Source organism: Hyposmocoma kahamanoa, unplaced genomic scaffold (assembly GCF_003589595.1).
Source record: "Hyposmocoma kahamanoa isolate Upper Pololo Valley unplaced genomic scaffold, ASM358959v1 224, whole genome shotgun sequence".
NCBI classification, from domain to species: Eukaryota; Metazoa; Arthropoda; class Insecta; order Lepidoptera; family Cosmopterigidae; genus Hyposmocoma; species Hyposmocoma kahamanoa.
In genome coordinates, this window is record NW_020653743.1 from 12,750,452 (window position 1) to 12,778,183 (window position 27,732).

General features: G+C 36.0%; 1 protein-coding gene across 3 annotated transcripts in view; it reads left to right on the plus strand.

Moving 5' to 3' along the window:
• The window catches only part of LOC113228123 (zinc finger protein rotund-like), a 285,092-nt gene that overhangs the window by 107,585 nt on the left and 149,775 nt on the right, over window positions 1-27,732 (plus strand). For 2 of the 3 annotated variants that reach the window (XM_026461303.1, XM_026461300.1), the window contains exons 4-6: window positions 5,707-5,787; window positions 16,115-16,235; window positions 17,247-17,386. In XM_026461303.1, coding sequence (XP_026317088.1) covers window positions 5,707-5,787; window positions 16,115-16,235; window positions 17,247-17,386 — 342 coding nt within the window. The remainder of the gene's footprint in view (window positions 1-5,706; window positions 5,788-16,114; window positions 16,236-17,246; window positions 17,387-27,732) is intronic. The other variant, XM_026461301.1, reaches the window with a different exon arrangement.

Sequence of the window (27,732 nt, forward strand, 5' to 3'; positions counted from 1 at the left end):
TTTTCATACTTTCTTTGCAGGCCTTGGCCGGGAAGAAGTCGACAAACTTTCCGTGTTCGTTTTTTGAAAGTAATGCAAACATTTCCGAGCATGTTTGAGAAATAACAATTAACTTTAGTACATGTACATAAATTGCTTTTATTACTTTCTGTCGTCACTTCAAATACAATAGAAATCAATTTAGAATGCACTAGCCTTTTCCCGTTCATGTACTTGAATACAAAAAGTCACTAATTTTCTTTGTGATAGTACTATATTGATTCAATATAAATTTTCATTGATTTATATTGAATTTATTTTTTATATTTATTGAATTTTGTCGGTATGTTATTTTTACCTTTTGCTAACAAAAACACGACTGACAAAATATTTTTTTGAGATATCTTAAAAAACCAGTTTTAGAATATTCTATGCATCGTTAGGGTAAGTTCCGATAAGTCCAACGTTAAGTAATTTTAACTGTGTTACTTTTGTTGTCACTTAGCCCGGTTTTAGTTAGTTGACGGCAGATTTATAATTCTCTATGGAGAAGCAGTAGATGGTAACTACACAGAAGCATATTAATAGCAATACAGCTCCTTGTGAAAGAGTTAAATACCTATTTCTGCCGCCAAGCAGTAATATAAACATTACTGCATTTCGGTTTTGAAAGGATAGGGCACTAGTGAAATTACACGCGCATGGGATTAGTCAACTTTATTTCTCAGTAGCAGTGCCCTACAGATCTTTGTTACTTAAAGCTCCGAGTGGCACTGCAACTGTTACGGACAGGCGTGTCGCTTGCCACCACTTGTTCGTCTCGTGCCTTAATGTCATAAAAAAATGACTTATAAAAAAAAGGCAAATAATCATTTATTCCATAGGTAATATTTTTACACTTGAAATCGTCATTTTTTAAGATACGCACGTTCACTCTTTTTAAAGAAACTTAAATACTATAGAATACATTTTCAATCATATTTGTGTGGAATCTAGACTCACATTGTCTTTCCATATATCTTTATCTAACAGTCTACATTTTTGTAATATGACTTTTCAATTAAAATACTTTTAATGTACTTTTAATTTGAGAAAGATACAGTGTCAGCGGGATGATCGCGCAGATGTCACTATTGCACTAAATCCGATTAATCCGATAAAATACGAATACCGCTTGCACACCTAGCGATAAAATGATCCCTGAGAAATTTCGGATCATTATTTTTCGGATTCGGAACGGATATGAATCGGACGTAATGCGCAAACACTCTAACGGGGCTAAATGTACTATCATTATTCTGATATTTAATTTTCCGGTAAGCGTCGTTACTGCCCGTGAAGCTGTTAAACATTTCATATTTTATTCGACTCCACGCCACCCCAGTTCCACCTACACATACCACATATATAAGTCCCTTGCGTCACACATGAATCCCCCGTCCCTTTCCCTCATATCCGTTTAGAGCGAGAGGTGCGCCGAGTTTAGGACCAACATTTTATATGTTGCCTGGGTCATGGATATAAAAATCGTTTTCCCAACATACATATACGCCATATAACTTATGCAGGGTGAAATTTAAGTCATTCGACAATTTTTTGAATTTTTAAACTCGTCCATGCATAATTTGTTTTCGCATAACGCGCCGTTTGCGTATCAACTGCGTGACAGGTTTGCGTAGAATTCTTTGATTCTTGTTTTGACTGTTAAAGAAAATACCTATCACAAATAATATGTAGTTACATTGACGTGCTAACCAAAATCTGCATGACACATGCAGACAATATCTTCCTGGGTGGGCCTTTTAAACCTCAATTTTACTCTTTACTTTCTTCTCTACAACTACTAATTAAGGTAACTGCCTCCGTGGCCAAACAGTTACCATACAGTCGCGCAGAGATCCCAGGTTCCGGGCCGGGAGAAATATTTTTATGGCCAACATTTATTTCATCTGTGAGTTTGGGTGTAATTAGTGATTGTCTATGTGTGTGTGTCCATAGCACACGCTACACAGGGTTTCCCTAGTGCGGGGCTATGTTGAGTGTGTGGGTTATTTACTATAAAGCAGTTTAGTAGCACTAGAGCTCCTTGTAAAAGAGTTCGTCCAGGGAAGTACTGCCACCTTACCTATTTCAGCTGTTAAGCACTAATGTGAGCATTACTGCGTTCTGATTTCGAAGGGTAAGGGTGCTGGTAAAATTACAGGCACATGGGACTTCTCAACTTATGTCTCAAGGTATAGGGTACAGTGGCAGAGCCCCTAAGATCTTTATGTTTAAAAGCTCTGAGTGGCACTGCAACTGTTACGAATAGGTGTGTCGTATACAACAGAAGTATTTTTAACATCCCATACGCCATGCCGGTTATGGGATACAGATTTTAAATCTCCTGTACTTGTGGCTGCTAGCTTTTAATCGTTAACATAGCGACGCCGTTTTGCGGTAGAATACATCTTGTAATACCAAACCAGGTTCTGCACAAAAAACGGTACCACAATCCAATTTTCTCTAGTGATTAAAATTTCACCCTGCATATTGTAACGGCGCCGTAGAAAGCATTAGAAATCTTCAATAATAGAGAATTATTGCTTCAGAGGACGTCTTTTTAAAAGAATTATATGTTTTCTCTCTTATATCTCGGGTTTAGGATGGCTAAAGTTACCTATTTTAGAATAAAAGGTCGTAAAAGCAGAATGGCTTGCGAAAATGTTACGACTTTTTCAAATTGTTGTGCTGACAGTTACATTTGTGGAAGTAAATACAATGGCAATTACCCTTTTAAAAGTAGAAGCGTAAAGACCAAATTACAAAGCTTACAAAACGAGTGCAAAATGTTAATTTTTATAAATAATACATCAGAAGGGCTCTTATCACACGAACATCATAAAAATGACACGAACTACAAATGAAGCTTTTTATTAAATTGATATTTAATTATGTTTTGTGAAATTACTCCACTAGTTTATAATTATGAATAAAAAAGTTCCAACACTTAGAAAAAATTCCTTCGATCCGCTAAAAAGCCGTTGAAAACCAAAATACAAAGATCCAACAACAAGCACATAGAACAATTCGTGAGGTCCACTGGTTCGTTCCGTGGCTTAGTTGGCATAGTATCTGGCCCGGTTTGCTAGAAGACGTCGATTCGAATCGAAGGAATCTTTTAATAATTACATGTAATATGAAAATACATTAAGCAAATTATGTATATTACGTGAAATTTTATAACTCTCCTCTCTCCTGAAAAATTGTCTTTTCGCAGATGTAACCTTATTACACTAAGGGTGCGAAATGTTTTGGCTCATATCTTATTCATTGTTTATACCGTATGTTTACGCAAAAAAATGCTAGTTTTAACGGATAACAAAGCTTGGTTATATACGATAGATAAGTAATCTCTTTTGACTATTTTGAATTCAAAAATAATACAGGCCACTATCGTGTCGCGTTCGTTATTTAGTCTTTTTTCAAAATAAGTGACACTCTTTTGTTTATTACGTTTCGCTTTGCATGGACAAAATGGCGGAAGATAAAAAGCAAAATGTTTACAAATGAGAATGATGAAACCAATTTTTTAACTGAATAATGTCCTTTGCTAACAAAACTATAATAAGCGCATTTCCTATTTCTATTTACATTTCATGCTGAAAAAAGTAGCCATTGTCATATTTTTTTCATACTTTGATAGATTACTTTTCAGCCGCCCCTTGTAGATCGAGAAAGCAAGAAATTTTACCCACTTTCGGAATTTTCTCAGAATTCACTTTGGGGCACTTCCAAGAACACTTAAACAGAACCATTTTAGAAAATATAGATATAAGTTAGTTTCCCAAATTCCTAAATTGATCCTATCGGGAATCGAACCCGCTGGGTCACCGAGGCCGTTATCACCTCGTCAACTTCAAGATGTAAAGCTCTAAACAGAAGAATAATGTTCTTTTTTAAGGAGGTGGTAGTATAGGTCATGTAGGTTTGAGATTTCATAGTTTTGTAAAGGAGCATCGACGTAACTTTAGATACAATGACGACATTTTCTTTTAGAACCAATAATCTTTTTTATGGTTAAAATAACGTTACTCCAGTCGTAGTATTAGAAGAAGAGGCCGAGACCGTCGATGTTGCCATGATATAAAATTATTTATTTCAATGTTGCTGCTGCTGTGTTAAAATTACTAATTGTACTATAGAAAGAATGAATGTTGTTAAATTTATACCGTCAATGTTATTAATTATAGCGAATGCGGATGGAGATGTGGGGAGTAGACCTCGGCTTACATATCTCAGTCAGGTTAAAGATGTCCTTAAAAAAGGCCGTGTTAAAAGTGCTAAGGCTGCTAACAGATTGAGTGACTTCGTAATCAACTTCATGCAGGCAAGACCTCGACATCTGCATTCAGTCGATCTCGGCTGCATGCAGTTAATGCGTGAAGTTGATTACGACATCACGCATGAACTGTAAACATGCAGTCAATGTGTTAGCAGCCTAAGAATCAAAGGGTATATAGGAAGAGATTGATGGGAGTGGAGGAGGCGAAGGAGGTTCGTCAGGAGAATAGCAAGCGGAAGGCCACAGTCTCTGGCTACTTATTATTACTATTGAGCATTAAATTAGAAAAGATTATGTAGTTCACTAAGTTTGCGAAACTGGCCCAAATACAAATCGTACATGACAACTACCATAGTATTATCTCAAAATGGCTTTATGTTATATAGTTTCAAAGTGACAATGTTGTCTTGTCCCTTTGAAATTAAATCTATATACGATTGACAACATCAATGTAGCGTCCCCATTAGCATTTCTAAATTGTCTTTTAAACTTTATTACGTAATTAATGTATGTGGAAATAAGTGGTTTATATGTGTGTATTGAACTAGTCCAACCGTTTAATGTACTTTTGACATAAGCGTGCCTATAAAGTTCCATTATTATTGACAAGCAATCATGGACAAAAAATATAATACTTCATGGACTCGTTCTTTTCCTTACTATAGTGAAGCGACGTTTAGCTCCGATTCCGATATTTTATTTTATTTATTGCACCATATAAAGTTTACAAAGATATTAAAATATAGACATTTTAGTCCTTGTTATATGACACCCTGCAAGGGCATAGCAAAAAAGGCCAGAGGGCACTTATTCTAAAACAAAAATAAATGACAAAATAAATACATCTTAAATAATTTAAACATGTTAACTATTAACTATATCTTTACTATCGTACAATACAGTACAGTATAGTACAGTACATTACAGTACAGTACAGTATAATATTGGATGAACTAAATTTTTATCATCCTTAATTTTTTCCTTTATATTTATCCAACCGACAGAATTTGTAACCACGATTATTCAAGTTTATCTCCCCGTTATATAGGTTTTGGTATCTGTCTAATAAAATGTAATGGAAATAAATAAATTTGAAATAATTATAATAAATTCTAATGGTTTATTGCTCCGTCGAGGTCGCACGTTACCCCATTTCTTAATACCTAGGTAATATATCGTTGAAAATGTTAATGTGTTAATCGATTTTAACTTCTTCATAAATACAATCGATTGTTATAAGTAATCTAATCGGTTCCGCATTAGGACATCATAATTGGATTAGTAATCGAGTTGTGAAAAGTAATATAAGCGGTTGGACGGACTACAATTGTACTGTTTACAGTATTAGGTACTTTTACAAAGGTATATGAAAAAATAAACGTACCTTATCGTTTGTTCGACAGCACTGCCAACAGAAAGATGGCCTGGAATACGCCGCGTGGTCACGACCACGGGGCGCCATGGCCATCAAACAGGGCTACGAGGTGAGACTTTCCACTTTGCCCTCTTTCAATTTGAGTCATGTAGTTAGTTTTAGTTCGACCCTGGAAAGGTAAAACGTCTAACGTGCATTTGGAAAATATTACAGGAGAATGATTTAAAGTAATTTTTTTGAGAAAAAAAATTGTTATATGGAAAACTAGAAAGTTTCACCAAAAAAAATTTATTTTTTAATTTACCGTAAATTGGTCTCCTGCAGCATTTTCTGAACGCATGTTTTCCAGAGTCGAGTTCTTGTTAGTCAAAACAAAATATAGCATGGAAATATACCTTGTGGTACAGTAAGTATTAAAGTGTTTACACACGGACTTTTAGCAGTGATGCAAAACGCATTCTTGAAACGCGCGATTGCATCGCTACACTTGCCATTTATAGGCGATTGCGTCGATGCAAACACGTGGTTGCGTCGATACAAACGCGCGATTGTATCGATGCAATCGCCAATAAATCCCAAGTGTAGCGATGCAGTCGCGCGCTTACATCACGTTTGCGTCGCTTCTTAAAATCGCGCGTGTGTGTAAAGTAACAGAACTACAAGGCCAATTTTAGCCGCTGTTATAGTTATCGATTTCAATCCATGGTAACCTGTCATTAGCTTACTTTCATTTCTTTAGTGTTTTTTTAATATATACTTGTATTATATATATTTTTCAGCATTAGTAGAAACTTGGTACCAATTTTCCGATTGTGACAATGCATGCAATATACACGGTGCCAACAAATTAGTTACTATTAATTTCAGAATCGTCGGTTTGCATCAAATACACATCAAACGAACAAAAAACTAATTTATAATACAATAAGTATAAACATAGTCTACTTACGCATTTAGAAAGAAATGAAGCAATATTCCAATATTATCAAATCAAATTATTTATTTGCTTTAAGTACAATTATACACATGCAAATAGAATAATACAATTGACAAGACTTATATAACGTCAGCCTTATTCTAAATCTAAGTGGCAAACATTTCCTTATTTATATTACATACAATATTAAATTACAATATAAATTAAATTTCATTTATCCAGTGCATTAGTCAACAATTCATTAATTGAGTAAAATGGCCTATTTATAAAATAGTAGAGTTCTTAGATATTAGCGATAGCTGCACATTGAATATGACATTTCTTTTGGGTCTAAGTCGCGTATTATTGTTTCAATCAAACCATGAGACCTGAAAAGAGTCCTTGGTTTGTTTAAAAAAACAAGTAATCGCGTTTATTTTTTATTTTATTTGGCTAGTGATAACACCAAATCGGCATCCTAAAATGAACACCATGTATATGATTTCTATGTGATATTTCACGACTAAGATAAAAATGTGGTGCAAAATGTAGTAAACGCAATAATAATGTTTGTAGTTAGCATTTTAATTAGTTAAATTATACCTCTTTCAGATACTATATTGCTTTATTTGAACAAATAATTCTTAAGTTTCTCTTCAACAAAAATCAGTAAAAATGAGCTATGTGAAAACGCAACGCGCAAACAACACGCGTATACGCATTTTGTTTTCACCCTAAGGCGACGAAGTAGAATTTTTATTAATTAGGTTTAATTCTATTTTTTAAATAACTATTATAGATTTATTGCGATTATCTTATTTCAAAGGAATTATAACGAGGTAAGTAATTGACTCTGAAAATATCCATACTTAATTTATTAGCAGCCTACTACTACTAGTATACGTACAGTCGATGCCCTAAGATATCTGACCGTCTAGCCGACCTTTTGGTTAGCCTTCTTACACTTTCAACAGAAAAGTGTAAAAGTATTCCAGTTGAAATTTGTATTTATATAACGTAATTAAAGATCAAATTGGCTTAAAAAAATCTCTTAAAACGTCATTTCACTAATGATGCAACAAGGAAGTCATATGGAAATTAATTTTACGGCTCACAAACTAAAGATTAAGTAAATTGAACGCCTTTGTACACACTCATCCACTCAAAACCAAACTGACGGTTAAGGGTATCAACTGTACCTTTCTATGTGACAATTCTTTTGAAGTTTTTCGCTTTTGCACACTAAATTCTTACAGCTATTTCACGGCCCTTAGGCACCTTGTTATGTTATCAAAACTCACACGCATCGGTCTCTTGAAATGCTCACTGTCATTTCACGAGGGTCCAAATGACAAAAGAGGTTCATTTACCAATGTCTAGTACACACCCGCCCCCACTCTATTACCGTCTACGATTTATCGTTATTATAATTTTATTCCGTCGCCTTTGTCTTGTAATGTATTTCTATTCTTACGTGCATTTTACATTGTCGAGATTGTAAAAACATTAAATTCAAAACATTATTCAAGAGAAGCTGTCTTAGCATCTGCTCAAATTCACGAAATAATAAGAACTGCCTTCTGCCGCCAAGCAGTAATGGGTGCATTACTGTGTTCAGGTTTTGAAGGGTACGGGTGCTGGTAAAATTACGGGCGTATGAGACGTCTCAGTCTCAGGTGAAAAAACTATTTGTAAAAGAATTGTTACCATATTTTGATAAAAGTACTGTGACGCAAATGTAAGAATAAATTAAACACAGACAAGTTAAACTTTGATATGGTAGCGATATTGTTGATTATTGTCATAAATATTGAATGGATTGAATATCACGATGATTTACTACCATGATATTCGATTGTTTTTTGTGAAATTAGTCCACCAGTTTCGAACCAGTGTCCTGCCGCACGATATGGCTATCGTAATTGACACTCCCAACTGAGCTACGGAACGAACCAGGCGTTACGAATCTTTCTATGTGCCTGTTGCAGATCTTTTTTGGTTTTTTAAAGGCTTTTATGACGTAGCGCCATCTGTGAGAAATCCATTAAAGTTTTTCTTCACTCAGCCACGTACCTGTACAGCTATCAGCGACTGACAGAAGATGTCGCTTTAATAAATTTAATACTAAGTTTATTGAATATCAATCAATTTTGTCATAAATATCTGTGTTATTAGTGAAAGAAATAGTACATTACTGCAAAGGCCGGGAACGAGAACGAGTTACAAGGACGAGCGCCAGTGAGGCCTTGTATAAAGAGGCTTAAGCTTTGTATAAAATTTTTCTCAAACTATGTGAAGAAATAATAAAAGACTAAAGAGAGGAAGGAAAAGAATAGCAAAACACTTTAGTTTGAATGTTACCGCCATTTTCTTTTTTTTTTAAGTAAGCGGTACAGGTAGGTATTTAATTCTCGCAATTCTGAAAGCTGGGCAGTTGGCTGTATGAGTTTTTCTTTTGCCTATTTACATAGTTCTTATTAGTAGTTAGTTTTAAAAGTCTACAGAAGAGGACAGCAATAGATTTTCATACTTGGTTTGCAGGCCTTCGCCGGAAAGAAGTCGCACAGTCCATAAATGACATACTTTCCGTGTTCGTTTTTTGAAAGTAATGCTAACATTTCGGAGCATGTTTGAGAAAAAAAATAACAAATCGTACGAATTAGATTTAAAATATTGCAGTAGGTGAATACCAAAATCCAACTTGCTAGATTTTATCTTTCGTTAAACTGCACAAAGTTAACCCTTTCGCCGTAAGTGGGTCACAAAAACACCGCTGTTTACGGCATTTCGAGTCGTTTGTGTCAAAATCTGCCACTGGAAGCGATAGATGGCGCGCTGTAAACATTTCTACATTTCACATACTTCTCGGAAATGAAGCTATTCTATCGGATCTAAATAGCGTTTATTTAGTTTTTCAAGCAAATCCGTACAAACCCCGTGGTCACGACTAAGTGAATGTCTGAGTGTTGTTAGACCTTGTAAAACCATTTGTCCAGGGAAGTACTGCCACCTTACCTATTTATGCCGCCAGGCAGTAATGTGAACATTACTGCGTTCTGTTTTGAAGGGGAAGACTGCTGATGAAATTACAGGCACCTGGACTTGTCAACTTATGCCTCAAGGTGACGGGCGCAGATCTTTGCGTTTTAAACTTCTGAATGGCACGCTACAAAGCGCAGTTTGTCTCGACACTTGGTAAGTATCATAAAAAAGAAAAAGAAAAAACTTAATCTTTACGTCTCAGGGTGACGGCTGCAGTGGCAATACTCGTCTGATCTTTGTAATTTATCACTGCAACTGTTGTGGGTAGATGTGTCGATCACCATCAAGCCCAGGACTTGTTCGTCCCGTCACTTGATATCATAAAAAGCGGCATGGCAGCTAATAGGTTAAATGACGAAACATAATCCTAATAATGACACATATTTGTTCCGGTGGTTCGGGAAATATTTGTATGATTTTCATTTATTTCTCTCGTGTGTTTGGATGGATAACTTATGTTTGTCTATGTGTCTGTCCGTGGAAATCGCGACACATGCTTTCTCTAGTGCGGGGCAATGATTCTGTGTAATAAAATATATTTTCATCAATACACAACCACGCTTGGTCTCCCACTAGGGTAGGTAGAGACTATGGACTAAGTGCTACCGCTCTTAACAAACAGTCTTTGACACCAGTTGTAGAAGCAGGGGTACATAATTAATAATAAAATTAAATTTCTAGTCGCGTCGACCGTTATCTAAGGATTAATTCCAAGAACCGCCCTGCCACGGGGGTAGTTTGTGATTTATGTTTCGCTTTTCGATAGTTTCGGTTCTCTATTTGAATTTGCAGCGTGTGGTCAGTACTACTGTGTTACTGTTTAGTAATTTATTACAATGCTCTATTGATGCTGATTTTGTTTGTATTTAGAATGTCTGTATCCAAGTGCGCGATAAAAAAAACTCTAGGTAAACTAAAATGTAAAGAATTTTAGTGGCAGTAGAGCTTCTTGTTAAAAAAGTGTTCGTCAAAGGAAGTACTGTACCACAAATATAAAAAAAAACATTTTCCACAAAAAATCTCCAAATTATGTACCAGTTGTAAGAAATTCATATATATATATATTTTAACGTAAACAAAGGTATAAAAATTAAAAAGGATATGAACTGAAACATTTCTTAAGAGCATTCTACGTCAGCTTTTCCCGTACTAATACGGTTCATTTTGCTTGAGTCGAGCGACAGAGACACCGGCTTTATTTCAGAAATAATTTTTTACGAACGACATTAAAGCTATTTGAAAAATTTATATAGTATACTATAAAGTGTTCTATTTACTGATGTTCATATAAAAAAAATCATTAGTAAAGTATTGGAGACAGCGGTTTTCTTGTAAAATTTCGAGATAAGTTTGTGTATAATAGTAAAATATTTTTTTCCAAAGTGATTTATTCAACATTTTCACTGTTATGCGAAATCAACAAAAGTCATTTGAGGTTGTATCGACTAAAATATTACATTTTTCACTCGCCTTGCAAACTTTGTAATTTAAGTTTTACGCCTTTTTCCCCTAAACAGCGTACATTTGTTTTTTCAAACGAACCAACGTTTCGAGCCCTTTATCCCAGCTCCCAAGATTGACTGCGTGACGGGACGAACAAGTATTGCGCCTGGTGGTAAGTGACACACCTTTCCATATCGGTTACAGTGCCACTTAGAGTTTTAAATCACATAGATCTGAAGGGCACTGCCACTGTTCCGCCCACCGCCCATCACCCTGAGACATAAATTGACAAGTCCCATGTGCCTGTAATTTCACCAACACCCTTACCCTTCAAACCGGAACACAGTAAGCGCTTTCGCACACTGCATCCTACGTTACGGAGTACGGATATCTCTTGTACACCTAGAGATAATATGATCCCTGACATTTCGGACCGTAATTTCTCGGATTTGGAACTAATACAAATCGGACGTAGTGCGTGCTCACATTACAGCTTGGCGGCAGAATATATTTCGTATTATTTTTATGACATCGATACTTATTGTTATATCACAGTGGTGGTTTTTTTTTTATATAATGTCAAGTGATGGGACGGACAAGTGCGCCTGATGGTAAGCTTCACGCATGTCCGTAGCAGTTGCAGTGCCACTCAGAGCTATAAACGCAAAGATCTTAAGGGCACTGCCACTGCGCCCGTCACCCTGAGACATAAGTTGACAAGCCCCATGTGCCTGTAATTTCGCAGCATCTTTTACCCTTCAAAACCGGAAGAAATGAATACAGGCCATACAAATATTTCTTCCGGGCCGGGAACCGAACCCGGGACCTCTGCGTGGCAGACCAACATCGTGACCGTTCGACTACGTAGGCAGTTGAATTTTTCTAATTCAGAATGTTACATAAAAGTTTATTTAAAGCATGTTTCAGTTTTTCACGACTGTTTTAAAATGTTTACGTCCGGTTTTAAATTCTATTTTGAAACTTAAACCTAATTAAAATCAAAATTGAATTTTAAAACAGGATTTTAATATTTTACAGTAACAGTCGTTAAAACCTAAAACATGCTTCTCTGAAAAATTTTTCAAAATGGCGCTTTCGTTTTTCTGCATAACACCGACGATTTATTCTACTATCCTTTTCTGCTCTCTTTTAAAAGCTAAAACAAATTTTCACGTAAATCGTACGCCTGGGACTTCACGATTCACGCTTGCATAATGTGGAGACCGTGATAAATATGAAATTGTACCTAAATATTTTCAGTCAAATAAGTTGTACTGCAGGTTATATATCGCAAAAGCGACGATGATACGCATTTGTTTAGAAAAATCAGTCAAATTTTTTCTTTTCGTTTGCTTATGCATTAGGAAGGTGGATGAAAAGGTGAAATGAATTCTCCGGTGCTCCGTTTTTACGTAAAGCGACATTATACAGAGTAGTACAACCACTTTACATATTTCTGCCAACTAGCGGTAATGTGAGTATTACAAGCACATGGAACTTATCGACTTATGTATCAGGGTGACGTGCGCAGTAGCAGTGTTCCTTAGATCTTTGCGGTTTAAAGCTCTGAGTGATACAGCGACTGCTACGGACTTGTCCGTTCCATCACAAAAAAAAACAAAAAACAAAGCGCTCACCTCTCAAGCTAAATTAAAAAAAAACCTTAATATCAGAAGTAAATAATTTATATTTGATAAGGCATATTTTCCTGAGACAAATCAAATCTGTCTCTCGCATATCTAACGTGTGGTCACCACGTACCAAGTGAACAACCCATAATGTTATTTGCCTAAAATAATGTTCATTGCAAAGGTTCCTCGTGATTAAATAAAGGGTGTCCCATTAACGGAACTGTTTAATCATACAGGGTGTCCGATTACTTACACACGATTTGACTCGACCCACTGGTCAGGTTAGTTACGAATTACTTTAAAATATTAGTTTAGCGCCGCCCTTTGAACCGTCTTTAATTTAATATTAACGCGTTTGTGAATTGCTGTTTGGGATCTATATAGAGCTAGTTTGGTAAATTTTATTTGTTAAGAAAGTAAAAGGGCGCAAAATGTATCCCACCCTCGGTGTTATAAAGCCACATCTGCAAAATAACAACTATTCCAGAAAGACTATACTATAGTAGAAGTAGAGCTCCTTGTCCGTCTAGGAAAGTACTGCCACCTATTTCTGCTGCCAAGCAGTAATGTGAGCATTACTGCGTTCCGGTTTCGAACTCAACTTATGTCTCAGAGTGACGGGCGCATTGGTAGTGCTTTTATGATCTTTGCGATTTAAAGCTCTGAGTGGCACTGCAATTGTTATGGATAGACGTGGCGCTTACCATCAGCGATTATGCATATAGCAATGATGATTTATCGAAAATAATACAATTATTTAGAAACCTTGGAACCTTTACGTAGTAAACCGCACTTGTACAACACAGCTCTTCTTTCCACTTTGCTGGAGCACCTTAGAGGTATCAACAACTCCATCGCATTATATCAAATTAAGATTACAATGTCCAGTCAAGGGATTGTACACAGAATGTCAAAAGTCCTCGCTCAAATAAGTGGAAAAGGGGATCCACTTGTCCTGATACACACTGTTATTAAGCCTTAAAATAACACAAACGCTCGCACACGGACGACTTCACACACATTCATAATGTTTTGAACTATTTAATTGAGTTATAAAAATTAATTACATCAGAAATTAAACTATGTTTTTCGTCTCTAAATCGTATCTGTAATTTAATATTTACGCGTTTCTGAATACGAGATACGTAACAGTCAGCTGTGACCGTAAGATATATAAAGAAAACTTGATTTGTTTGAGACACAAATACGCAGACTTCAATTTAAAAAAATTAGAGTAGATCAACTAAACTTGACATTAAATGGATGAACCAAGGCATATAATAATCCTATCCTGAATAATTCAATAAATCAAATAATCAATATTAAATAAGTACTGACGATAAGGTGTAAGCATTACTGCGTTCCAATTTTGAAGGGTAAAAGCGTTTGTGCACTACGTCCGATTCAGACCAGGGGGTCTACTCTCGATCTCCGTCCGAAACAATTACTGCCAAACAAGCAATACTTGACCAAATGAAAAGACGCGTGATGCGAATGAAGCTTCATACTTAATACTTGTCTTTTAATTTTGTCGAATAGTACTTATTTGACAGTAATTGTTTCGGACGGAGTTCGAGAGTAGACCCCCAGTTTCGAATCCGAGAAACGACGGTCCGAAATATCACAGGGATAATTTTATCTCTATGTGTACAAGCGATATTGTCCCGTGCCCGTCATCCTGAGACGTATCTAAGTTACCAAGTCCCATATGTCTGTAATTTCACTAGCACCTTATCCTTGGAAATCATAATGCAGTAATGCCCACGTTACTGCTTGCCGGCAAAAACAGGTAAGGTATAGTCAAAACGAGGCTTGGTGACACGGTCAAATAACCGCTTTAAATAGCAAAAAATAGCGCTCAAACTTTTCTTCTAAACACAGTTAAAATTAGTCAACGTGTTCGATTTATCGGAACTTACCCTAACGATACATAGCTGAAATATCTTGAAACAATTTCAATATTATTTTTAGAATGGTGGTTTATGGTTTTTTTATAATATCTGTCTCAAAAAATATTTTGTCACTAAGCCGCGATTTCGTTAGTGGGCGGCAGAATACGTCCCTGAGTGGACTCTTTCACAAGGAGCTCTACTGCTACTAAAGTCTCAGTCGGGCACAATCACTGAGTGGCTCTTCAACTGCTATAGACAGGCGAGTAGCTTCCCAACAGACGCACGACGTGTTCGTCCCGTGACATAAATACGTTTTGAAATCTCATACAAACTCATCGCGTTAAATATAACCGCTACGCCGGTGTGTAAGTAGATGGAAATGATTTATCTTCAACTGCGCTATCGCTGTCGGTAGCCGGCGACAAAGTGACCACGGCGCCCTTTGCGCCCGGTTATTTATTACGCGGTCACCGGCGTGATTTGTAGTGGACACGCGTCTTAATTTCAACAATTAACTTTGTTATTATATATCGAGTTATTAGGTTTACGCTATTGTTACACATAGGAAATGACCATTTAGATTTAAATATCAATTTTAATAATCGTCCACGGAAGTGAGTAATTCGTTTTTCATCGATTTTGACCTACCTACCACTACCTACCACACTACTGTATTAACAGTGGTAGGAAATGAAACTATTTTTCCGGATTTAAATCGCGTATATTTGTTTTTTTCAAACAAATCAACGTTTCGGGCCCTTTACGGGTCCCATGGTCACGGTTAACTGAGGTGGTACAGTCATCAACCAGTTATGTCTAATATTAATGCAAACCACCCTATTTTTCACTATAGTTACAAAACTTATTAATTTAATACCTTATTTTTAATTTTACAAAGAAACATTCCAATTGACGCTACATTGTTTTACAAATTATTTTATTGTAACAATATGAATTTTTATTCAGTTAAATTTATTATGGAAATTAGACTAAATAAAACATATTAATTAGTACTGCACTCTTACGTCTGTTCGGGATTTTTCATCGGAGGAAATACTGGATTCCAAATTGGTGGTACGGAGAAACCATCTTCCCTGTTGAAATTAGGATGTTTTTTTAATTTCAATGGCCTCTCGCAGCATCCTGGGTAGATAATGGATTTCTTTTGCACGGATCTGTGGTTTGTCAAACGTCATTGAATGTGTAGGTTTATCCATGACATGCTCAATGCATAAAAAATTAGTATTTCTTATTATATAAAAGAAAATAATACGCCAAATGGGCGGTGTTCTGTATATGAGTTAACTCACACAAAATCGTAAAATGACTTATGAATGCAGTCTTATATCTAAGAACATGAAGTTTAATATTCTTTTCGCTATACAATTTTTTCAAAAATGCAAAGTCTGTATTTTTCTATTTTAATGTGTAAGTGTCTCGGAATTTGTACCAAATAAGAACAAGAAGTACGTCATGAACAAAACAAATAAACATTGTTTTTTTCTGTTTCAGGCAAAAATGAGCACCGGAGATGGGACAGTGGGTGGTCACCAGAAAGCGGACGACCGACTGGGACACCACCAATCCATGAGTCAAATGCTTTATGGCGCAGGTTTGGGACCAGGGCGGTCAGGTTGGTATCACAAATTTATACAACACGAGCTTACCACTTCGTGTTTCTTTGGTCACGCTCACTCAACCCGTACATTCAACATGGACAACCACAAATGAAACCCAAACTTACGAGAGAAATAAATGTAGGCCATACAAATATTTCTCCCGGCCCGGGAATCGAACCTGGAACCTCTGCGTGTCAGTCCGGTAACCGTTCGGCCACGAAGGCAGTTATACTTGTTATGCTGTTCTGTAATCACGACGTAGTAATAATTCTCAGAGCTTTAGTTCCAAAACAAGTTTAACAAATTAATGTGAACAATGATTCTGGTACTCATAATGTAGATCGTTTGAGACCAGGTGAAGAACTGTTTGACGTGATGCCAACAGCAACATTTTACCATCGCACCGCTCTCCACTGGCAGGGAGTCCATCTCCTACTCAACGGTTACAGAGGAGCTTTCTCCCACGTACAATTAGGTTGTGGAATGAACTCCCTCCCTGTCGGGGTCTTCGAAAGGGGTTGTGAGAAGGGTCCTAAAGGGTCGGGAACGCACTCATGACGCCTGGTGTTGCAGGCGTTCATAGGCGACGGTAACCGCTTTCCATTAGGCGGGCCGTATGCTTGTTTGCTGCTTACATAATACATAAAAAAAAACAGGTACTGGGTGTGGTAGGTACTGGGTGTGGTTGTCAGATAAATCATTATTATTTCATCAGTGTCGCAACTGCAGAATTACAGTGCGAAAGCAAGCAGCAATGCATTTGGTAAGACTGCACGTGAACTGCTAGCACAGCTAGTATACAGCCAGTGTCCATTCGACTTGTTGTCGCTGACTATACTCAAATTTGTTTTTTTCTACCTTATTTAGTTTTTTTTTTCAAAGAAAAAATGTTTAGTTGCCAACACCTCGAAAGTTATCCAAATGCAAATGCGTTAGTTATAAAAAGGATCTTACACACGTCCCACTGTTTATTAAGCAACATTTCAAAATTTAGATATTTCAAATCCACCAATTTCTCCTTCCAGGTTCCTCATCGTCGTCACCAGTGGGTGGTACCAACAGCAGCGGTCTCCTGGTCGTCCCCCAACCACTCGGCAAAGGGCCCACCAAACTGCAGCCTTTACACGCGCATGCGAGGAAGTATCACTGCAAAATGTGTCCTCAGGTAAGTGCATTGGATGCATAATGACGTGTTTATTAACTTTGCAGAAATGAAAATATTTTTTCGGGCTGAGTGGGGTCTATACAGAGACCGAAACGTTGGTTTGTGTAAAAAAAAACAAACATACCCCATTTTAGACCCGAAACATAGTTTCATTTCCAATTTTGTAGAAAGTAAATCTGTTCCTTGATGTAATTAGGTCACATCTACAAAATAACAATTTATCGGGAGAAAGGCTAAAGATTCTACCAACAACATTTATCGTTAACATTTTATACTCAAATACGAACCATAAATTTCACATAAAAAATAAACAATAAATGGACTTACTCTTGAACACTACCTAGCCCTGGAGCAAAGATAGGATCTACAATGAAACGAGCTCGCCCAGAAGATGCCTGTTCAGTCGCACTTTAAAGATACTCGGATTGTATGTGCTCGGAAACACAATTGCGGGCAGGAAATTCCATTCCTGGGCTGTGCGCTAATTAAAAGATGACGAAAAGCGCTTAGTACGCCTGAAGGGAATATGGATCAAGTAAAGATGATATCCCGCCGTACGTCTGGATAACACAGAGAACAATAAATACAGTAGAAGTGGTTAGTTAACGTCTGATGCGTGATAACAATAGGTCTCGAAAGACCTATTTTTGCCATTTTTGCTTTGTATGGTATGGTTGTGTTATTCTTTCGTGCAAATTCTCTAAAAGCTTAGAAAAATGCCTTATTGTGCTGTTTTAAAGTGCAAAAGTGATATCCGCACCAAAACTATTACCCGTAGTAATATTTCATACCATCGGTAAGTCTTATTGCAATAAATTTTCAATTTTCGGTTTATCGAATTGATTCAAATGTTAATCGTTCGTCGTAGTCCAGCTACTGGCCGCAAGATGGCCTTATATTCACACTCATTAACAAGATTTCGTAATGTCATTGTTTGTTTGTGTGCGTTTTGACGACAGCGTTTCCGACTGTAATGGAGGCTTAATGCATGGGATATTCGATGGTAAAAGGCGGGATGAGCTGATGGAGCTCTCGGGTCAGACAGGTAACTTTGCGTCAGTGGTCTAAACTATAAAGTTTAGATTCGACTTTATCGTCGCCAATAAGTCTCCTTCTATAATATAAGTCTCAAGATCGGACTTGTGCTTTGTACAGAGTAAAGAGCTGTCACGTCGTGAATTGCTTAACCTTATTAAGAATACCCAGTTTGGGCTTTGATATTAGCGTAATTACATAATTTACATAATTTGTCTGTTTTGGGTCTGGGTGTTTGTGGTAGCGTCGTTGTTTCCGATTTCCATAACACAAGTGCTTTAATTGTTTACTTTCGGATTTGACCAACGTATGTGACAATGTCTGATATATATTGTGTAATATTTATTTAAAAATATCTTAGATGGTAGGAACTTAAATGAGTTAAATGGATCATTGTCCTCCATTTTTACCATCCAAGCACGCAAAAGCTAAAGTATAAAAACTTTTCACATAAAGTTTTTATTGCACAACAGTTCTAACCTCATGAATTGCAAATTTTGAATATGAACCGGAATTTTATTATAGAAGGGTGTACTTGGTAAAGTCTCGGAGTGAATTCAATTGGTACTCATAGTACAGGACTTCCTAATCTAAGATCATGTATTGATGTAAAAGTAAAATTTTCTCCTTGTAGAATTAACCTCGGTCAACACTGTCCACTGTATCGTATTTTTTTTTATAAGAAAATAAGTGCGCATTTGACGTACATCTTATCTTACGGAAAGCGACGATATACGTGCCTTATTGTGTAAAAAAGAATTTAGTAAATTTTTCTTATAACAAGAAAATGTGCTCAATTGTTAACCGGCTTTTTAACAAAACTGTTTTTAAACGCAACCGTCGCGTACGCATCGCAACATGGCGGCGGCGACGGCATAAGACAGAAATGATAATGAGCGCGCTGTCACCCATCAAAATTCAATTCTACCTATGTACGGTTGGCAAAACAAACCTTTAAATTTATAAATTATTTAAAAACTTACAAGGTTGTGTTTCAAAGAGTGAAATGTACGCCAGCAGCGAAAGACCGATCGTAGCGATCTTTGGGAAATTACTCCACTAGTTCGTTATAATTATTAATACAAAGATTCAATTACAAGGGCGCTGAATTTACGCTCCTCAGCGAGGGTATAAGAGAGTTAAGGGTATCCATAAAGATTTCCCCCTGAGTCCAGGGAGACTCAGGGGTTATGTGGGGACTCTCCCTCCAGACTGGAGGGCCTACCCCACTAAAACCCCCCCGGGTTTCCCTCTCGCCGGTTGAGTCGGCGCCGTGGGATCGGTGAACATTCACCACGACGCCGCCCGGCCTTTTAAACTTAACCTAACCTAACCGAACCTAATCGTGTCTTTGCAATAAACATTCAACATATCCTGAAAGAACAATTGTTTCGTCATAATTCGATTTTCGGGGTATTGAAAATTCGAACAAACTTTATTTTCGAATTAAAATTTCCGACTTTGTGATAGGTTACCAGTAAATATATATAATACCAGTTGTAAAATTGTAAAAATAATTAACATTATTATTACAAAGATCAAACAACAAAAAACAACAAACAGTTACAAAAAGTTTCCTAGTTCCGGCTGTATTCAAACCAGTGTCTCCTAGCAAACCGTGCTAGACGCTATGATAATTAAACTAAGGAACAAAAAGTGGACCTTACGTTTTTTCCATGTGCTTGTTGCAGATCCTTGTTTTGGTTTTAACGACTTTTTTGCCGTAGCGCCATCTGTGAGAAACTTCACCGGTACCTTTACAGATACCAGCAGCTCACTAGAGATGACGTTTTAATAATTGTAATTAAGTTTATTGAATGTATGGATATTTCACCACCATGATATTTAATTATAAATTCCTTAGATCTGCCTGGTTATGAACCAGGGTCTTCTAGCATAGTTAATGAAGGTTCTAAAACAAGCTATTCTAAGTTATTCTGCTAAAGTATCGAGTTCCTAGGTTTTCGCGATTGTTACACATAGGAAATGAAACTTTTTTTCCGGATTTAAATCGCGTATATTTGTTTTTTCAAACAAACCAACGTTTCGGGCCCTTTACAGGTCCCATGGTCACGGTTGACTGAGGTGGTACAGTCTTCAACCAGTTATGTCTAATATTAATGCAAACCACCCTATTTTTTCACTATAGTTACAAAAGTTATAAATTAAATACCTTGTTTTTAATTTTACAAAGAAACATTCCACAATTTTGTTTTATAAATTATTTTATTGTAACAATATGAATGTTTATTACATTAAATTTATTATTAATTAATAATGTAAATTAGAATAAATTAAAACATATTAATTAGTACTGCAGCCTTATGTGTGTTTGCGATTTTTCATCAGAAGAAATACTAGATCCCAAACTGGTGGTACGGAGTAACCATCTTCCCTGTTGAAATTAGTGTGTTTTTTTTTCAATGGCCTCACGCAGCATCCTGGGTATATAAAGGTTTATCCATGACATGCACGCAGACTGCGGACTTGTTTTAATATTAGACATAACTGGTTAATGACTGTACCACCTCAGTCAACCGTGACCATGCGACCAGTAAAGGGCCCGAAACGTTGGTTTGTTTGAAAATAAAATATATACGATTTGAATCCGGAAAAATAGTGTCATTTTCTATATTCTAAAGTAGTTAATAAAAAAAACTACGTTCAGAAACTAAGTTTTGCTAACCTTACATTAAGGCGAAGTCCTGTAGGACTGTCAATTAATTCGCTATAGACTTTTTTGCTAAAATATATTATGACGTGTCGTAGCTCAATGTGGTGATGTGTTTTTGAAAAACGTCGTTTCTAGCTTATTATATACTTCTTCTGTGGTAAATTTTTGTGGGGGGCTTTCGGCAGAAATGACCATGATAATGGTGAATATGGTTTATTGCTGTCAATTAGATTCCAAACTTCACAATACATACTTTCAATTCAATTCAGTTCTTTATTGCATTTACCATAATGTTACATAGGATGGAAAGGGCTTATAGTTAAGTTAACAACGCATTTTGAACCCTGTAAGACACTGCAAATTATAGAGAGAGAGAGGAGAATTTACTTTTTGCGATATTTTGACATTTAGGAATGTTGATTTGTCTTGTTTTTATAAGTTTATATTTGTCCATATTGCAAATTAAACGAAGCATATTCTTTTGATTAACATTGATTAAATCAGAAAATAGGAAACTGCCGTATTTATTGTACTATTTTTTTATTAAATATTATTTATTTAGAAAATAAGTAAAATGTGATTTTTTCCTATTCCTTTACTTATAAAAAGTTGAATGAGATATTATTAGAAATTATTCTTATTCATAAATTATTATTTACATAGAATAACCAATGTAAATAAAATACGCACATCGGCACAATTAACGAAACACAAGATAAATCTCCGTAATATTTACGTTGCGTTTTTTCAAAAGTCTAATCGGTTGTTTGAATTTTATATTTTAAAATGGAAAATATTCGATTGTAATATTTTCATTCATTTGTTTTAATTTACTATTAATACCGTTTTGTCAAGTGGTTCGTGGTTGTTTTTACTTACCTACTTGTAAATTTCGTAAGCATGTTTTTTTATTTGTTATTTGATTTACACTTTTTAAATTTCAGCTGTTTCTGCTTTGTCCGATTTGTACGATTCCTGGTAGGACCAATTAGGGTAATAAAATTTTCTAAATTGGTTCTGATCTAGGTGTTCTGAGTAGTGCCCTGAAGAGAATACCGTACTCTTTCTCATAGCACAGGGAATTCGTAAGTTAGAGTCCAGGCAATTGGTCTGGTGTTTAGCATATTATTTATTTGTTCATATTTACATAATACAATTCAATTGTACTGCTGTAAAGTCTAATTATAACAAAAACAATCAACGCCGAAAAGTCGTACCACGAAAAACTGCATCTTTAAAAAAAGAACGTCTCAGCTTTCTAATCAAAACTGACCAAAGAATGTCATGTTAAAAATTCCAGCGGTCGTCTGACGGGCCGACAAAAAAGTCGCATTGGTTAATACCTATTTCGATTGTGTAAATTTTCGCATTCCGCAGTCGGAGCGCCTTTTCAATGTGCCGAGATGGGGTCGGTAACTTTAGGATACTTTTGATTTTTTTATTATAAAAGTAAAGGAAAATATCGCAATAAAAGCTGAATATCGAAGAAAGTTTTTTTTTGCATGGAAAGGTAGTAATTCCTCGTGGATACTATAGGCCCGGCCCAAATGGTATCCCAACTTCACTAAGGCGTGAACCCAGTGATTTACGGACTAAAACCTCCACCCCTGTTATTTACTTACTGCTTTTGCTGTTGCATAAAAAAATAAAAATCATTTATTCTTGGCAATTTTACAGTCCATTTTGTTAGTACGCTTACAAATTTATCTTATTCTATTGTTAGTACAAAAAATATAGATAAAAATAAAATAAGAGAAAATTAATGAAAGGTCAAATTACTAGCCTAGGCTCTGATATCGATGGGAAAACTCAGGGAAACCCTGTGTCGCGGGTCCCATGGACATACACATAGACAACCACAAATTATACCCAAACTCTCCGAGAGAAATAAATGTACGCCATACACATATTTCTCACGGTCTGGGAATCGAACCAAGGCCTCTGCGTGGCAGTCCAGGATGGTAACCATTCAGCCACAGAGGCAGTTTGAAATAATTTATTTCCAAGCAAACACGGTATTGGAAATAGTAAAAGTGCATAATTTCCGCTTACTGCCAAACCTCACTAATTACAAAAAGTCACTAAATGAAGTCATTGCAACCGTTGAATTCATCGCAGTCGATTCTACGTAAGCAAAATTCACTACCTACGTAGCTTTCTTACTTTCTTTCGTATGATGCCACGTTTTTTCGTATTAGTGCGTAAAAATCCTTTACACTGGTGTAGTCCTCTGCACGTCAGCAAGCAGGCTGGCTGACCCATTGTTAGAACATTAGCAGTCATCAACTTATTTTACGTCCCATTGATGGTCATGTGTGCTCTAAAGAGACGGTTTCGACCATAGTCTGAAAGGACGAACTGAAAAAATTTCGTAATTTTCCCGAGGGATGTGAAACGTCATTGATACACAGGTTTTCACATATATACGTCACTTAAAAATGAAGGTCAAAGATCCGTGTCATCATAGCGTCAAAGTCAAAATCAAAGAATCATTTATTACATAGGTAAAATAAATTTACACTTGAAACCGTCACATTTAAGCTACTGCTCGTTCACTACGCTGACTTCCCTGAGAAGAACGCGCAAGAAACTCTAGGCATTGCTCTTTTCAAATAAACTTAAATGCTATGGAATACACTTTGAATCAAATTTTTGTGTCTTTCTCTATACGTCTGTATCTAACACGTAGTGTTCAATTTTGTAATATGACTTTTCAATCAAAATATTCTAAATGTAGTTTTTAAACCTAGGAAATGATAATCTTAATATATGCTCCGGAATCTTATTGTAAGAGATTTGAACCATCGAAGTCTCAGCTGAAAAACAACCACTCTCCCACTGAGTAACCGCCGCTCTTTTTCACTAACAATTGACCCAAATGGTTGCCAACCCCTCTGACAACACACGTCGCTCGATTTCTGTTTGATGACGCCGCAGACGCCAAAACTCTCTCAAATACGTAACGGTTCTTAATAATGATAATAATGGAGAAGACGAAATGGACTTTTCTTACAAAACACTCTCAACATAGATACACTATACTGCATTTACTTGATTTTGGTCCGTAAATGTGGTTAAACCAGCCAACAAGGTGAGAAAAAAACAACAGGAAAAACAATAATAATAAAATAAGTTATTTGTCTCAACTTTAAAATTAAGATTCTTACGAAGAGAAGATGGAATGGGCTTTTCTTACAAAACACTCTCAACATTGACATACCACACTGCATTTACTTGATTTCGGTCCGTAAATGTGGTTAAAATAAGCCAAAAGGAAAAAAAAATCAACACGAAAAACAATAATAAAAAAATAATTTGCTCAATTTTAAAATTAAATATCTTCTTACAATACACTCTCCACATAAATACACAATACTGCATTTAGTTGATTTCGGCAAGTAAATGTGGTTAAAACCAGTCAAAAGACAGAGGAAAAACAATAATAAAATAAAAATAATAAATTAATTATTCGTCTCAATTTTAAAATTCAAATTTAGAACGAAAATAACAAATACACTTAAAATCTTTACTCGGTATAGTTTTTAGCATAATATAAATGAAAACTTTATACCGCAAATACATTTCTCATACGAGAAAGGTCCCCTTCGCGATTCGCCAACTTGATACATTAATCTTAACGTCATTCCCACTCAGAGGGAGACACAGTAATCCACTTTGTTACCCATATAATTCTGTTATTTTAAAATTTATAATTTCCACAGTCTTGTACCCTCGTCTTACGCAGATCCGTGACCAGCAGTAGGATATATCATCCCTTAAAATACTTTTTTTGTAAAATCGTTATCTTAGGAAATGAAAACCACCCTATTCTGAGCTAAAGTTACATTAGTTATTTATTTAACTCGTTCATGGCCAACGAAGGCGTAGATACCAGAATATTTCTTTTTATAATACCAAGTGACGAGACGAACAAGTCGTGCGCCTGGTGGTAAGCGACATGCCTACCCATAACAGTTGCAGTGCCACTGAGCTTTACATCGCAAAGACCTTAGGGTAACTGCCACTGCGCCTGTCACCCTGAAACATATTGACAAATCCCATGTGCGTGTACTTTCATCAGCACCCTTACCCTTCGTAATCGGAACGCAGTAATACTACTATTACTGCTTGGCGGCAGAAATAGACAAGGTGGCAGTACATCCCTGGACGAACTCTTTCTTCTGTTACTAAAACCGGTTTTAGTCCAACTCGTATATGAGTAAGCATCACTTGCATTCCAATTAAAACCTTATTATCATTTTGAATTGCAGCATTTCAAACATTAGCAAAAAGACATGTCCGTTTCGACAGTAAGTAATAAAAAAGTAACTGTCACCTTCATTGAAAATAGAACCTTATCACGAACATGACAGATCTGTATTTCAAATGACGACGTTTGCACACTGTCCACTTGCGTCAAAATGGCGTCAATTTTTCACGAAATGAAAATCACATTGGCTTCCGGTCATTTGTCGGTATCCGGTTGACATATAGTGGTGATTTGGGGTGCGATGCCTACTTTAGGGGTGGTCGATGGTTGCGCATATTGTCTTTGGTATTAAAAAATGATGTTACACCATTTCGGGAGCTCTGGTTAATGACATTTTGTGCTAAAGATCTATAACTACCTCAAATGGTCTTGGTTGATGCCGCATTACAGTGAAAGTGAATCAATCACTTTGAAAAAATATATTATAAAATAGAGTACGGTAAGCATTGACTTACAATTATATGGACGTCGGGTCCGCGCTAAAAAGTGTCCGAACTTATAGGGTGTTAAAATCGTATGCAGAGCGTCATTCACGCTTTAGTCTTCGTTTGTTCGACTGACAGCGAAGCAAGCAAAATTAGACAGTACTGCGATGACATTACAATTTAAATTCAACGTTTTAGCTTTTTCATATTCCTTTACATGTCACTACGTTTAAATAGGTTGACTTGGGACATTTTTTTCGTGGTTTTTGTATTAGACCCGTCGTCCATTTATTTGTAAGTCAATGACGGTAAGTAGAATACGGTGTGAAAACACGATTCCTCAAAATTTTCACGATAGAAAAAAACACAAACTTGTGACGGTGTGACCTCCTTACACTCTCACCTCTTTGTATCGCCTCTCTCCTCTTGTATCTTATAATTTTTTTTATTTTACTTGTATTTAAATTTTAAATTTGAATTGTTCCATCTTCCTTCACTTTCTCATGTTGTTTTCGTACCACGGTCACTCCCAGGTCAACACCGCCACAACAGCCAGAGCTGTTAATAAGCTAATCATGTGTAATAATTTATAAGTCTACACCCTTCATGTATCTATTTCTGTAATTCAGTTTCTCGGCCCATTTAGGGGCAAGTACCTTAATAATAAAGTGTAGGGAGTGTTTTATACTGTTATACCTGTTTTTTCACATTTACATTTTCTTGTTACAGCCTTTCTTTAAACTTTACTTCTTTAATAAATTTTGTGGACCGGAAATTTCCCATTTCATTGCCGTGGACCTGTTCACGGCTAGTTAGGGTTACAACCCTTTCAAACTTACCTCGAAATTCTACAAGAAAACCGTTGCATTCAAGAGGTACTTTACATATACCAATGTTTTTTTTTTACATCATCAGCTGAACTAAATAGAATATGTTTATGCTATTCGATACACATTTTTCAAATGGCTCAAATGGCCACTCGACTTAAGCAAAATGAACCGTATTATAAAAAAAGTTAACTCGAGCTGAAGTAGTACCGACTCTTAAATTTGAATTCCCTAGTTTGAGTCCGAGTGGTTTTAGGAAAACTCCAATATCACAATTTACATTTAGAGATATACTGACATAATGTAAAAGATTGTAATATATTATTTAGTTAGTTTGACCACCATGATATTCATAAATTATATAAAAAATTCCTTTGTCTGAGATTTCTCACAGACGGCGCTAAGAAAAGTCGTTAAAAACCGAAAAAACAAAGATCTGCATCAAGAACATAGAAAGTCTCGTAAGGTCCACGTTGGTTCGAATCCAGCCAGATCGAAGGAATTTTTTCTAAGTGTTCGATCTTTGTAAATTTTAACTTTGTAAACTGGTATTACATAAATTTAGTGGTACTACCAATTTGGGAAACGCATTGTTCTTTATTAGTCCTGGTAGTTTGAGACCAAGTAATTGCTGGGATTGTCTATAAAAAAAGGTAATAATAATAGTAAAACGGGGTATGCTAGTGACTATACGTTAACTTATCGCTGAGAAGCGTCTTTTAATGACCTTTCAATCATATAACCTTTTGATTGAAATCAAACGACAGTTGAGGTCATTCTTTTTTCAAGTTAAACATTCTCTAAGTGGCCAGTAATTCATATTATAAACATTCTTACCATAATTCAACCTTCTTTAGCGTTCCTATAAAATATGTCTAAACTTAGAATAATACCGCATAGAATGATAGTTTCATATCAAACGAACTGTCACAAGTGAGGCAAAAATCAAATTCATGTAGACTAGTATTAGTAGTAGGTTAATTTTCGGTTTTAGTGAATATTTATATAAAAATACAAGTTGAAACGCGTTACTTCCTTGTGGAATGTGATGTTAGTATCTATTTTATGTTTGTCTGACGTATTTTTACACTCATTTACCGCACATTTCGTCATTG